The 14,533-nt window shown below is 27.5% G+C and overlaps 1 protein-coding gene across 1 annotated transcript; it reads right to left on the reverse strand.

The window, feature by feature from the left end:
• Positions 1–11,272: 11,272 nt before the first annotated feature.
• On the reverse strand, positions 11,273–13,071 carry LOC145838190 (kelch-like ECH-associated protein 1). Its single transcript, XM_082945750.1, has 3 exons — positions 13,068–13,071; positions 12,141–12,675; positions 11,273–11,891 (listed from the first exon to the last, which is right to left on the reverse strand). The coding sequence occupies exons 1-3, from the start codon at positions 13,069–13,071 to the stop codon at positions 11,273–11,275; spliced, it is 1,158 nt and encodes a 385-aa protein (XP_082801876.1).
• Between the last annotated feature and the right edge of the window lie 1,462 nt (positions 13,072–14,533).

A 14,533-nucleotide genomic window follows, 5' to 3' on the forward strand; every position in this document is an offset into this window, starting at 1 on the left:
GTTACTATTTTTAAAGTTTTACTTTAAATGAAGAAAGTATTAAAGACTAACTACATTTAAGTTCTACTTTTTAAGTTTATAAAATATATGTGACAAGTCAAGTAACAAAAATAGTTTTAATTTTATTACCAGAGTAGTTTTAAAGTGTTTTTGGTATAAAATACGATTCATTACATTCAACGATAACAGGATTAGTTGATTGAAAATTATTCTAAGCTAAAATTACTTTAAGTCGTTATAAGTAAGTTCTATCCTACATGCAAGTCTTACATTACCTTGAATAGTATAGTAAAACTCGTTTTATCATTCTATAGAGAAAAAGTATTAATGAAAAAATAAATAGTGGAACTTAATTATGTTAGTAGTAATAAATAAACTAATTTATCTAAATATAAACCTTGAGAAACTTAGTTAAAATATAACACTGCAAAAAAATCTCTCATTAAGATCTTATTTACAAATAAACCAGTCAAAAAAAAATTAAGAATATAAATCATTCAGTCATTTATAAAAAGTTATTTTTTTAAATAATACCATAATACTTCTCATTCAAACCTTGTAAAAACTAACAACATTTTTATTCATAAGCTCTTAATCTGTTATTTGAATATTAATTAGTTGAAGAAAATTTAATTACAGCTGCATTTAAGTTTGGAAAGAAAATAAAACCACTATAATCGTCTCAGTTCATAATTATGTTATTGAAGTGTATCTAATGTAAAACCTTATTACTCAATCTGAATAATTTTTCATACTTTAAGTTTGTATACTTTTAAATAGTTGTTATATCAAGTTTACTTAAAAAATAGAGTGTTTATAAGGCTTATATAAAACTAATTTACTATTTTATTTGTTGTTCAATGTATGGGTCTTTTTTGTATTTCTAATTGTTAAGAAAGTCAATGGAATTAAAGTATTTCAAAGCTTTTTTTGACAGTATTCTTAGCAAAACATTTATCATATCTTATTTGACTTGTTAAGTTTTTGACAAATACATTTTTTTCAGCTTATTAAACTCAGTCTTAGTTACTTAAGAAAGCATGGACAATACTGGCAATGGTGAAGAAGAATCTGTTGTTTTACAAACGGTTTGTTAAGCTATATGCTCTAACCTGTAATAGATTTAAAATAAATATGTTAAGTTTCATTAATCTTTAATACTCTCTTTTGTAAAATATTTAAAATATTCAAAACATTTTTAAAATTGTAGCTATTAGTTTTAATAAAATATATAATCATATCAGATTTCTTTTGCGGATAAGATGCTGTTTTTACAAAACCTTTACCAGGAGTAGAATCAACTCCTGCAAGCACTAACTGAAATTCATAATTTAGATGATTTTGAAGAACTGATAAATAATGTGAAGGAACGTTTATTGAAGCAGATCGAAGATAGGCGTAGCATATCAGAAATAATTTAAAAACGCTTGATGATACCTTGGAAATGGTTGATGTAAAACTGGACGAATGTGAAGAACGTGTGCAATTTTGGGTTGAGATGGATGCAACAAGCCCGAGAAATGCAGCAATATATACATATTTAGCAGGAGCTACAGAACATCATAAAGAACTTGTAATAACTTCGTTACGTTTGAATGACTGTTCGAGAGGAAAAAGAATTTCAAAAAATAGAAAGGTACATTTAACAGCAACAATAGTTGTTGCAACAGCAGGTATTAGTTGCAAGAAAAAAACTTCACAAGGGTCTTACCGACGAGAGAATTCTGAAATTTCGAAAATTCGAAGCAGACAAGTCAATGGCTGATGAACAGTGTGTAGTGTGCATGGAAGTATTTGAAGCTGGGAGGAAATTGTTGCAGCTCGACTGCAAACACGAGTTTTGCCAGCAATGCGTGAAAGGTTGGCTCGCTGACCACAACACATGCCCCGTATGCAGAAAAGTATTTGAAAACGCTAAGTGTCAATATAGTGATGTTAATATTTGATATTCTTTTATTTATAATCAAAAATCATTATTTAAATAGGTATCTTTTTTTTTTTCAAGCTACGTGCTTCTTTTCTTTTATCTTTTTGCTGACAAAAATAGTCTCGTGTGATTAGATTTGACTAGGAATTGAGTTAATTGTAGCTTAGTTATTAAAAAATTTTGTTTTACTGAGTCAATTGACAACTTGTCTGAGTTTTGATTATTTATATCTTATCTAAGTTTTTTGTTCCTGTTATTAATCTTAAGCACTATTCTGTGGTATTGTATAGTATATTAGTTGAATTATGTATACAAGTTAAAACTTGTAAATTTTTTAATATATCATTTTATATTGTATTTATTTTAGAGTACTTGTAAAAATAACTTGCATTTAGAACATTTATTCAAAAAAATCCGTAAAAATAGTTAAATGATATAAATTAGAATCGTAGATTGCGGCGAAATCATTTTTTTTCTGTAACTAACCCCAACGTAAACTTAAGCGATCCTAATTAGTTAAACTTCAGGTCTTAGGCTGAAAACTTTTCTACTTGTATAAATTTCTAATTTAATTGAAATAAAGCTTCATGTGGGTATATGTAGATTATTTTGAAAAAAAAAACCAACAAACAAAAAATAACTACAAAAAAAAAGTTTGAAAATTTTAAGTAACTTCTTTTGAATTATTTAGATAAAAAATAATTTGTGTTGTTTAGTTTTTTAAAAGCTATGTGTAATTAATAGGTTTAAATTAACTGTTTTCAAAAAATTAAAAAAAAAGAAAAATTAACTGTTGATATTGTTGCTAAATATTTTATCATATCTATCCGATTGTAGTATAAAAATAATAGTAAAACAGATTAAACTAATATAGAGTTTATTTTTGATTTTATTAGATTTTGAAAGAATTATAAATTAAATATTTACTTAAAACTTTCTTTAATCTCGAGTCATTTTCGTAAAACTGCAAAATTTAAAGTAAACATAAAGCCTAACTTAGGTAAACAAATTTAGAATAAAAGTGTCACGGTCGCCTAGCGCGACTACACTACTCTTAGGTGGAGCTGGCGGTCGCAAATTATAATCTAAATCTACTACGGGGTCAGGCAACGCGCCTGAACCAGATCGGGTGGTTGTTTTGTTGACCATCCTTTTCAGACCTAAAATAATATAGCGAATGACTGGTCAACTAAGTACTAAAAAAGTATGAAAATAAAACAAAACAACAAATTATTTATTAATTGAACTGAAAAATATGAAACATAAAAACAACAATTAAAACTTAAGTAATACGTAAATAAAAAAAAAGTATAATAGGAAAGACTAAAACTTAAGAAAAACGTAAAAACTGACTTAATGTATGCAACAAGGCAATAAAGTGACGTAATCGCTCATGCGTAGTATATATAGTGTTTTAACAACCCCTTTTTTCACTAACTATCTCAATTTATAGCAGAACAGATCTGTTAGACTGCTACAAGAGGTACTTTTAAGTTTAAAAAAGTATAAATCTGCTTTGTCCTTTGCAGTTTCCGTAAAATAAGACTTTAAGTTGTAGATATTATCAAGAAAAAGTTAATAAATTATAAAATATATAGCTTTAAATATTACTTAATTTTAAAAAACATATTAGCAACTTCAACGTCAAGAATAAATTAATTTTGTTGTTTAGCAAATATTTCCTTGTTTTAAACAAACTATTAAAATCAAATCAAAGGTTTTATTAAGCTTTGTTAAATAGTTTAAACTTTTTTATTTTGAATAATATTTAAGCTGCAAAAACTTTTTTCTAAGATAATTAATAAAAACTTGGGTTCTTTCGCAACTTCTTATATATTCAAAACCGACAAAAAATAACGAGTAACAACAAATAGAATCTTGCCATTTTATATCACAGCTGCCAAAAGGTGGCGTCCTCATGGTTGCGACATTTGCTATCTGTGGGAGAACGAACAATTTATTGAAAAGTATCTCATATTTACGGAAGACAATACTAAGAGTTTTATGAAAACTTTAATTGTTTTAACACTTTAAGCTTTAAGTAATTAGAAATTGATATGTTTATAGGACTTTATGTTAAACGTTTCAGAATATATGTTATTTATGAATGAACATGTATACTTATTTTTTTAAGGCTGATAACTATAACAAAGCTGGCAATTTAGTTACATTCACTCTAAATACTGCTGGTCAATTTACTTCAATTGTATATAAAGTCCTGCATTAAATTGATGATTTAAATTCATAAACTTACTTAAACTCTCAACTACTTCTCAGTTTTAAAAACTGGTCAGTAAGTTTTATTGTGTTAAACATTTTATGTAGTATATTAGTCTTAAAACATTTCATGAATTGAACACAAATTCTACGTTTATGTTAAATCTTTAAACTATAATGAAGGACTTATTGATTAAGATTTGACATTTATTACTATATAACGAGTAAAAAAGAACAAAGAGGATACTAAACAAAGTCATGTAAAAATACAAACTAAAATCACTACAACATATACAAATTAATTAATAGTTTCATAACATAATTATTGTTCCACACAAATCATTCATCATTCATCATTAGTTCTAGATATTCAACCAACTCATGTTTTTCTGTTTCTAAGCAAAACATGGATTTGACGTTTAAGGTGAACACTTTCACGTAGTGCTTCTTCGCGTAAAGGTTTTTTTTGTCTGCGGACGCACTATCAACATCCAACGCAACAAACAATGCGTTATCGAACGAACTTTTGATTTGAGTAAAACAGTTGTACAAAACACCGTCTTTCTCAGAAGAATAAACTAAAGCTACAACAACTTCAAAATTTTGCAACAGTTCTTCGATTTCTAATAAGCTACTAATTGTTCCTATACTCTCAAGATTGTTCTCAACTGATTTAGAATTTTTCAGCATCAATTTTTTCAGATGTCTGACAAAAAGCGCAGCTTCCTTGCGATCTTTCTGATCATCAAGTTTGAACTGTTTTGTTGCGACACTCTGGTCAAAGTAGTATATAATGATTGTGGTCTGATTAATGCTTTTGATTTTTGCACAGTCAAGCTCTATAAACTGAAATTCAAAATACTCTTTGGAAAGACGTTGAAAAAAGTCGTACGATTCAGTTTTACAATTTCTAAGATAAATAACAGGTGTCACTCTACATTTAATTAACCAATTGGCTTCTTTAGCAGTTTTAACTTTTTTTATAGTTTCATCAGAAATATGATACATCTTAGGGTAATCTGATGAAAATACCAGTTGGTTGTTTTTTAAGGAGAAGAGCTTTTTAGCTGTCTCAAGCTCAGTATGTACTTTTTTAAGATTATCTATATTGAAACTGATCGAATAAAAATCTTTGAAACGATTAAAAAAAATTGATCTGGGTAGCATGGACTTAGGTTGAACAAGTTGTAGGTTGTTACAAACATCAGAACCTGATTCAAGTATGAAAAAAGTAATATTTGAGTGACATTTAGCAAAAGCTTCAATCTTCTTTACAAACTTATTTAACTCTTCTTCACAATTTTCTTCGCAAACGAAAACAACTGAGAGCTCCCTGTGTGTAAATAACTCGTCGATAACTGCTTTACTAGGAGAACATGCAATGTTATTTTCTTTGGAGAACATTCTGTCAGCAGGTTACGCTTAGCTAAAGTTATACAAAAGCTATAAACTGAAAATAAACAATTTTAATCTAATGATTTTATTCAGTCTTTATCTTATCAAAATAAGTTTACTGCTATTTTTAAGTTTTTAGTAAAAAAATAAATCAGCTTTAAATTTTATCCTATTACTACTTTAGTCTTGATAATAACTAAAGTAATCTTTTTAAAGAATTTTATATAGTTATGATCTATTTAAGAGTTAATCTTTAAACATAGCTTATTAAAAATTTCAAACAGCCAAATTCATTGAAAATCAAAACAACTCGAAGCAGAAGTCTGAATTAGATATTGATTTTTAAAGTTTTTGATAAAATCATCAGAGTTTAAAAAATATCGACCATTTTTGCATAAGCAAAACATTTTCAGTTCATTCAGAAACTTGTCTATTTTATTAAACAGAGCCGTAATAATTAAAAGTATTTCAATTCAGCTGCTTTAAACTTCTACTTTTTTTATCGAAGTTGAATCCTGACGCTTGGCGATCAATGTTTAAAAAGTTGTAGAAGTAGCTAGGTTTACTCTTTACTCGAAATATGGAAACGATCAATTCAATTTCAGATTATAGTTTAATGAATTTTTTATTTGTATAAACGAAATGCAAAGATTAATTTTTTAAATTGTTTAGTTTTTCAATTATATCATTTTAAAAAATGGTAGTATAAATAGTACTAATCTTTAATTTAGATAAGTTATTAAATCAATAGTCGGTATTAAAAAAACTCTTTTAAACATATCCAGTGTTAATTTATTTTATTCAATAACTACTACTTATTTAAGAACTGACCATTTTTGTTTTGTTTAAACAAAAAAAAAATTGCATGATGTTATTATAGTTTTTTAAATACTCTTATATAATAAACACTCATATATATTTTACATTTAAATTCATAGAAGATGTTTGGAGCGTAAATTAATACTCAAAAGCTTTATTTCATTAATTTAGGTATATTATTCTAGCTTTTTGTTGAAAGTGTTAAATTTTACTATTTTTCGTCTGTTTTATTAGTAAAAGATTAAAAACAAAAATAAAATTAGTGCTAATTGAAAAAATAATAACTAACGTACAAAGTTATTCTAAATATTATTAAACAACAAAAATCTTTTGCTTGGAGAAACAAATTTTAAAACGTTTTCAATCAGTCTGAAATTAAAACTATTCAATAAATAACTTTCAAGTGTCTTTCTAAACGCAATTAATTTGAAATAGGGTACTACCTAGACCAAGAAGAGGCTTCGGCTAAATAAGAAACGGAAGTTAATATTTACTAGAATAAACTTCCCTGCAAACTATATTAACTTAAACAACAATATTAAAAAAAAAGGACTATCTGTAACATATCTTGTCATAAAACGAACCTAAAATGCGCTACACCGATTACTAGCAAACAAAAAAAGAACATTTATTTACAATTTATTAAAGAAAAAGCTTAAAGTCGGTATTTTATAATATATATTTTAGTAAAAAAAAGGGGTCATGAGCCTTGCTTCAGTCCAGGGGCTGCAATTTGCTGATCCTGTACCAAAACGTATACTACTGCTCAAAAGTATATCAGTCTCTACTCTCTACTCTTTATCTATTAGCTTTGTAACAATAACATGATTTCGGGAAACAAGTAATTAGGACTGTATATTAAACGCCTCAAAGTTTGGCTGAGACCTTAATTTTTTTACTATGTTTACGTTACAACTAAGATGCCGCAACTGCTAAGTACGCTTATGTTTGGTTAAAATCCTATATTTCAAGTTTATAAGGTTTTACTTCCCACAGTCGGCAACAGAATGAATTGATTACGTGTGGCATTTAGCTGAGCAAATTTCGTCAATATTATTTGCGTTTAAACAACCTAGGTATTCGCCAAATTAAAAAAGTTACAGTCGCCACACTGGAACAAAACAACTTACGTTAAAACGAATTAATATTTCGTTTGACAAGGCAACTCTGTCTGACAAGGTTGTTTTGGTACAAATGTAGAATAAGTTTTCTTTGTAAGTTCTTTGAACCATGTGTTTAGTTTATCATATTATATAATATATTTTGATATAAAAAAAAGTAGTGTTTGCTATATATTAATATACATAACTAAGCTTATATTTCTACTTTATAAAACCGTTTTTTTTTTCATTGTTTTTTTTAAAAATAATTCTACATTAAGAAATGATAAATTTTTAGATTTACTAGTCTTGATTTTAACGGAATTTTGTTTTAACTATAGTTTATTAGTTTATTCAAATAAATTTTGTCAACTTAGTTTTATCTTAACTTCGAAAATGTCAACCACGCAAAATGACGCCGTACAATTTTCTACATTCATTCAAAATGACTTGCTGGCACCGGTGAAAAATTGACGCAACGCTTCGTACAAAAGTGCAACCACTCAAAGTAGGTTAATCATTTGATAAGTGAATTCTTGCAAAAGTGACGCCATAGAAAAGTCACTCTCTGCGCAAAAGTAATGCTGCGACGTTGATAGTTGTTTGGGTGGAATTTAATTGGGCCAAGCGTGTTCTTTAACACTTGTAAAAGCTCTTTTACTGTTGTATTTGTATTATTGTCTTTTAATTTGTATCAAAAAATTCTTACTTTACTATTGTTAAATAAAGCTACGAGAAAGTGGTTGTAATGCAGTGATCTATATTTATGTATTAGAATATGAACAGAGGTTTTGAATAATGTTTTTACTTTTTAAATATGTATAATTAGTTTCAAAATCTGCTATGTCAAATTTTTATAAGAATCTTCAATTACTTTCATAAATTGAATATTTTAAAAACTTAATATGTTTGAAAAAATTTTTCAATTTGTTTTTGAGATTAATTAATAACTATTTGTTAAAATAATAAAATTTCAACATGGATTAATATTGGTTGAAATAACGGTAAAAAAAGGATTAGATTAAGTTTTTAGGCTCGCCACACCCCAAGGCAGTAGTTTCTAGGTCATGGGCTAATTTTACAAGAGAAACTTGCTCGCGGGAGGCACTGTATTAAAATAGTTTTCCGGGAGCCGCAGTTGTTTCAAATTTTCTGTAGTAATACAAAAATAAAATTTTAAACCTCAAATGTTATACAATAATCAATAGTAGAGCACTGATAGTATTAGTTATTAAAAACGAGCCTAATTGAAAGCTTTTATCTCAATATTTATGTATAATGTTTTAATGATAAAAACATACTGAAAAGTATTCTACCTTTATTACTTTAACACGTACTTCTGTGTGTTAACGAGGTTAACATACTTCAACGTAGCTCTGTAAAAATAATTACTGTAAAAATAGAATAGCTTAAGTAAGTATCTGCATATGTGTTTATTAAAAATATAAATAAATATTATGAGTTATTGTAGATTGATAGTTAGTAATAGATATACTACTTAATATTTTACGACAAACCGACTGTTATAAAACTTTAAAATATTTATATTAACAATTATAAATTAGATAAAATAAAGTAAAAATACTAAATAAAATAACAATTTATAATATGATGCAACTTCTTGAAAGTCAAGAAATACTGATCAGGATATTTAGTTGTACTTTTTGTTCAAAAAACATCTAGTAATTACATAACAATATTACGCTTTTATGTATAATTATTAAAACTAGTAAATTAGCTCACACTACAAATTAGATAACTTATTCTTTACGTTTGTAAAATTTAGTAAAGCACTATAATTTAAAAAGATTTTCGCAATCATTTTGAAATAATAGTGATCTATTTTAAAAGAATAGTAGTAGGAAACACACCTTAATTACTGAATTTAAAAAGATAATTAAAGCTGTAGAAACTTGGGACATCATAAACTTTTAAAATTTTTACTATGGTTAAATATGAATTATAACAAAAGTTTAATAAGATACAGTTTGATATAACAAATTGAATATAACCTTTAAAAAACAAAAAAACTAAAAATGCTATTAATCCCTGACCAATAGTTGAATTACAGCACCATATATAAAAATACTATAAATTAAATACATGTATACTACATATTAATTAATATGATTAAATATTACTTTGGAAAAGAGCAGTAGGGTATTAAATTCAAACGATCTTATACAGATGTTTTGAATATTTAATTTTTTAAATTTTCTGACAAATTTCTTATTTGCGTTTGATATGAAACTTATAATGTAAAACATAAAACAACAAGATGGTTGTGTGCTAAGTTTAAACCTTTAATAAAAAATCCTCTAGCCGATTTATTGGGCGTAGTAGGTAAAAATGTACTGGTTATCTGTGATTTTGATGCAGATTTATAATTATTGGAACTTAACACACAAAGTATATAGTCCAGTAAGAGACATAACAATGTTGGAAATTAAAAAGTGATATGTATACAAACAAATAAATCAAATTATGTGTTTATTTATAATATACAATAATATTAACTTATACGTAGTGAAAAAGTGTGTGTGTTCATATAAAAGAGAAACGAAATGTAAGAAAGCGCTAAGATGTTATTTGAAGAACAGTTAGTTGTGTACATAGTTGTTTGAAATATCACGTCTTTTGTTCAGTAATGTTTTACTACTAAACATTTCAGCTACAACTCTAACTCGTTCAAGATTACATATACAGCAGATCTTATTCGAGCTACTCATGTTGTTGTTGGCGTGTTAAAGGATGCTTCATTTCATATCTGGGTTTGTACAGTACATGTCAAAATGCTGCCAAACAAAATCTGACAATATTATGCTGTTTTAACTTTACAAAGTTAAAAGTAAACGTATTGTATATCTCTAGCAAACAAGAACTTTATTTAATTTAAAGTATTTTATGAAAAAAAGTATGGTAAAAGTAGCAGGAGTGTATATGATTTAAGTATTATAGCAACTTATCGCAACATAAAATATCAAACCTGCCATATAGTTTCTTACTTGTTTAGTAAATTTTAGACCTTATCGCATAGTTTTTCAGGGTTGTATACTAATTCAATTTCAGCTAAATAACTATTTAAAGTTTATAATAAACCAATACGCTAATTTTTGTTCAGTATTCGGGACTTCCTTGTTTTAAGAAAACTTAAGTAGTTTTTTTCGGAATCGATTATTGAAAATGAACTTTTTTAACGAATATCGTATAAAAGTATGGTTTTACGGGTAAGAGTCAAACATGCACGAAGGGACTTTTTTGTACGGAGAAACTTTTACAAAAGTGTCACTTTTGCACGGGTTGCAAGCTTTTAGTTTTTTATTATCAATTTGATTTTCAATCTTACTTTATTTCTACCACGTAATCGTTACCCTCGGTATTTTTTTAATATTTTAGTTTTTATAAGTTGTTTATTTTATTATGTATTTATTTTTTAAGTTATAATTTTTTTTTCTGTGTTTTTTTTTAAGTTATACAGTTTTTTCTGTCTTTTTACTCACGTGCAAAAGGTATTCTTCGTGCAAAAGTGTCCCTACATACAAAAGTGATACTTCGTGCAAAAGTTTCTTTGTGCAAAAATGTCCCATTGTGCAAAAGTGTCCCTTTGTGCATATTTGACCCTTTTTGCAAAAATCTTCGCGCATATTTGACCTGGTTCTTGACAATTAATCTAACTACCTGAGCTTTGATCGTAGTTAAGCTTTTAAGAAATTGATTTGAAGGGCAAATAAAAAAAAACAGGCCGTTAGAAAAATAAAAAGTAGCATTTTATTTAAAAAAAATCATGCACACATATAAATTCACATATACAACCTTAAAACATAGGTAATTTAATACAAGATGTGCAATAAATATATTTCCTCCTCGACACATTTTTGTACACTCCTGACCATTCTCGCTTTTCTGCGTCGAAGACAACATGCTCCTTCGAACTGCTCTCGTTGAAAACTGTAATCGCACTCCCTATTGACAGACATCTCACACTCACAGGATGCACACCGCCGAAATAAGGCATTGCATTTTGTATTCTAACAAATGCGTTGCTGAAAAAATCGAACATTTCGCAACTGCTGCCTTCACTGTAAAGCCCACCGATCACATAAAGCTTGTTGCCGATGCTCGATGAGGCATGATGGTTTCTGCGTTCAATCATGCGCGGCATCGGTGACCACGAGTTAGAAGCGTGGTCGTAAGCCTCAACCGTGCTGGTTGGAACAATACTCCCTTCTTCATCGCTAACCGCACCTCCCGAAACCACCACTCTTCCGCGAAATACTGAGCACGCAGCGTGCATTCTATTTACTGCCATTTCTGCTCTTTTTTCCCAGGCGTCACCGTCGGGGTAATAGACTGTTAAAGCTTGCTCGTACCAACCTGTGATGTGAATATTCCCCATAAAGTTGCACAAACTGGAACAATCGCCAACTGTTTGTCTTGGTAAATGTTTTTTTTTTAATAATTTTTTCGTCAATGTTGAGTACAAGTAGATGTAGTGAGAACCAAATAAGTAAATGACTCCATTTATAAGAATACTTTGAGAGATTCTAGTATTATTTTTTAAAACATTATCCACAATTTCACTTTCTTTGAAAAGTCTTCTGTTTTTTGCTTTGTACAAGCAATTTTTATATGTTCTAGACATTCCGCATAGCATTATCTCAAATTTTTTCTGGCTACAGTACCGGAATTGGTTACAGACAGAGCTCGGCTTAATCTTTGATTTTTCACTTATTGCTTTTTCGATACGCTTTTTACTGTCCTCGTTCTTTGAAAATGAGTTACAATCTGCTAATAACGTTTCTAAGGAGGCTTGTGACAGCAAAGGCAACCGAATGGTTTTTACAAGCTCCTTGGCAAGCTTACCTCTTTGCATATCATCGTATTTTATCCATCCGTCGGCGGCGAGCACAACTTCAGTTTCCGATGTTATATCTAGTTCTGAACTGGACAAAACTTTTCTTAAAGAGTCAAAACTCAAATCAAGGTGCTTCTTATTCGCCGCTAAAAGACAAAACCATCTTTGGATAAATTCAAATACCTGATTTTGAAGACGTGGCAGATGCAAAAGCCTGGACAGTTCAAAATAACAGATAGCATTTTCGTGGGTAATTGACTTTGATAGTAAGCTATTAAAATCTTTTTTTAATAGATAGCAGTCAAACATCTTACCAAGTCTTGCAAACTGAAGAGTTTCTGACAAAGTCAATTTCTTCTTTTCTGTTTAAAAAACAAAAAAATAAATTTAAGTGTGAAGTTTTTAATAAACAAAAACACTATTTAGATTTTTATACGATCAACTATAAAATAAGTTATGTTTTAAAACTAGCCTTTATTATTATACTTTAATAAATTTTCTACAACATTCTTATTAATTTTATCGATTGCATGATATTTGAAAGCTCTAACTTTTTCATTTCTTACGTTACTTCTACATATCTTACACGAATTAAGTCGGTTCAAAAGTTTCTTGCAGCAATTTTCATAAACGTTTTCAGTTTTTATATTTGATACTTTTAAGTTAGTTCTTTCGTTTATTGTTAAACTTCTAGTTTTCATCTTTTTAATACCAGAAAAAATTAAAGATTCATTACTTTTAAATTTTCTTTTACCCATATTGATGCAATAACCCAAGTTAGCTATAAAATATTTTCATATATTGTAATCTTAAATGAAAAATATTAGTTTAGTTTTAGAAAAACTTCGTAATGTAAAAAGTTTCATTTAATAAAAATTTACTGTAATTCGTTTCTTTCGTCAGCAAAAGGATTAAATAGTCAATCTACGAAATAAACAGGTAATTTTATATTATAACACAGACTTTGTAACTTGATTTTTTAATAAATGGAAACAAAATAATAACTCTTTTTAATTTTAATAAAATACTGCTTTGATTTAAAATATGCCAAAAAAACATAAGCGGAAGTCTACAGAGCCTAACCCGGACTTTCGTACGCCGTGAGACAAGCTAGAGTTAAGGGCATAATGGGGTCCGACATTTAGAAAATTTGGAAATTATATGAAACCTAAAGTATAAACTACCTGTCAGTTTTTGTAAAATATTAATTATGTGTTTAGTGTTTGAGATATAGACGTTTATGTAATTAATTTCCAATACAAACATATAGACAGCAAATTTTACAGGATCAATTTTCTCGAAAACCTAAAATTTCGGTAAAATATATTTTCTTTTTGTTAATCTTTAAAGCTAGCGCGACGTAAAATTTGTTAGAAACATTTCATTTAAAGTTTAAAAAACTTTGAATGTTGGTTTTACAAAATACTAAAAGAAAAGTTAAATAAAAAAACGAAAAATAGGTAGTTTTAATTTTTGTCTTTTTATTTTTTCTAAATTAAAAGATTAAAAATTGCATTTGCAATCTCTTTAAGCCTTAATAGTACACATTTTGTGAAAATTTGAGAAGGATTATATGAAGAATTAAAAATAACAAATTTATTTTGTGAAATAGTCTTTTTTTGGGTTTTTGGTTTGTGCCTTATCATAAGAAACCTGTAAAGGTCACTAACTTCAACTACTTATATAGTGAAAGTTCCTTAGAATTTTGTTAAGCGGTAAAAAATTTCGGATAGCTCAAACTAAACTGTACAAAATAAATTTTATTTGTAAAAATAAAGGTATAAAAATAAACTAATTTTAAATTAATTGCAATCGAGTTTTACCAAAAAATTAATTTATGAGTAACATATAGAAAACACATCTAAAGTTACTACTACAAAAAGAAAGGTAAAATACTAATAAAAACTAAAATCTAAAATTTTTGAAACTAATGTTTTTATAACTTAATAAACCTTAACTATTTTGAATTTTTTAAATTATTTTTTTTAAATTTCTCGGTTTCTTTTTTCTCTAAACTATATAATTTACATGTTTCATTATTTTTGATTTTATTTTGGTTCTGCAGAGTAGTTCTTATTTATAATTATAGTCTTTGTTAAAATAAGGTAGAATGGAAAATACATTGCAGAACAAAACTAAATTAAAAAATAACAAAATATGTAAGTTATGTAGTTTAGAGAAACAAGAAATCAAAAAGTTTTAAAAGAGCTGTCCTCAAAT

The sequence above is a fragment of the Thalia democratica genome, chromosome 6, assembly GCF_965202585.1.
Source record: "Thalia democratica chromosome 6, ktThaDemo2.hap1.1, whole genome shotgun sequence".
NCBI lineage: Eukaryota > Metazoa > Chordata > Thaliacea > Salpida > Salpidae > Thalia > Thalia democratica.

Bases quoted from the DNA above. Each gene is read 5' to 3' on its own strand.
- LOC145838190 (XM_082945750.1), bottom strand. The intron at 11,892-12,140 runs GTACTGTAGCCA...ACATTTACCAAG, and splicing joins TCTGTCTGTAACCAATTCCG to ACAAACAGTTGGCGATTGTT.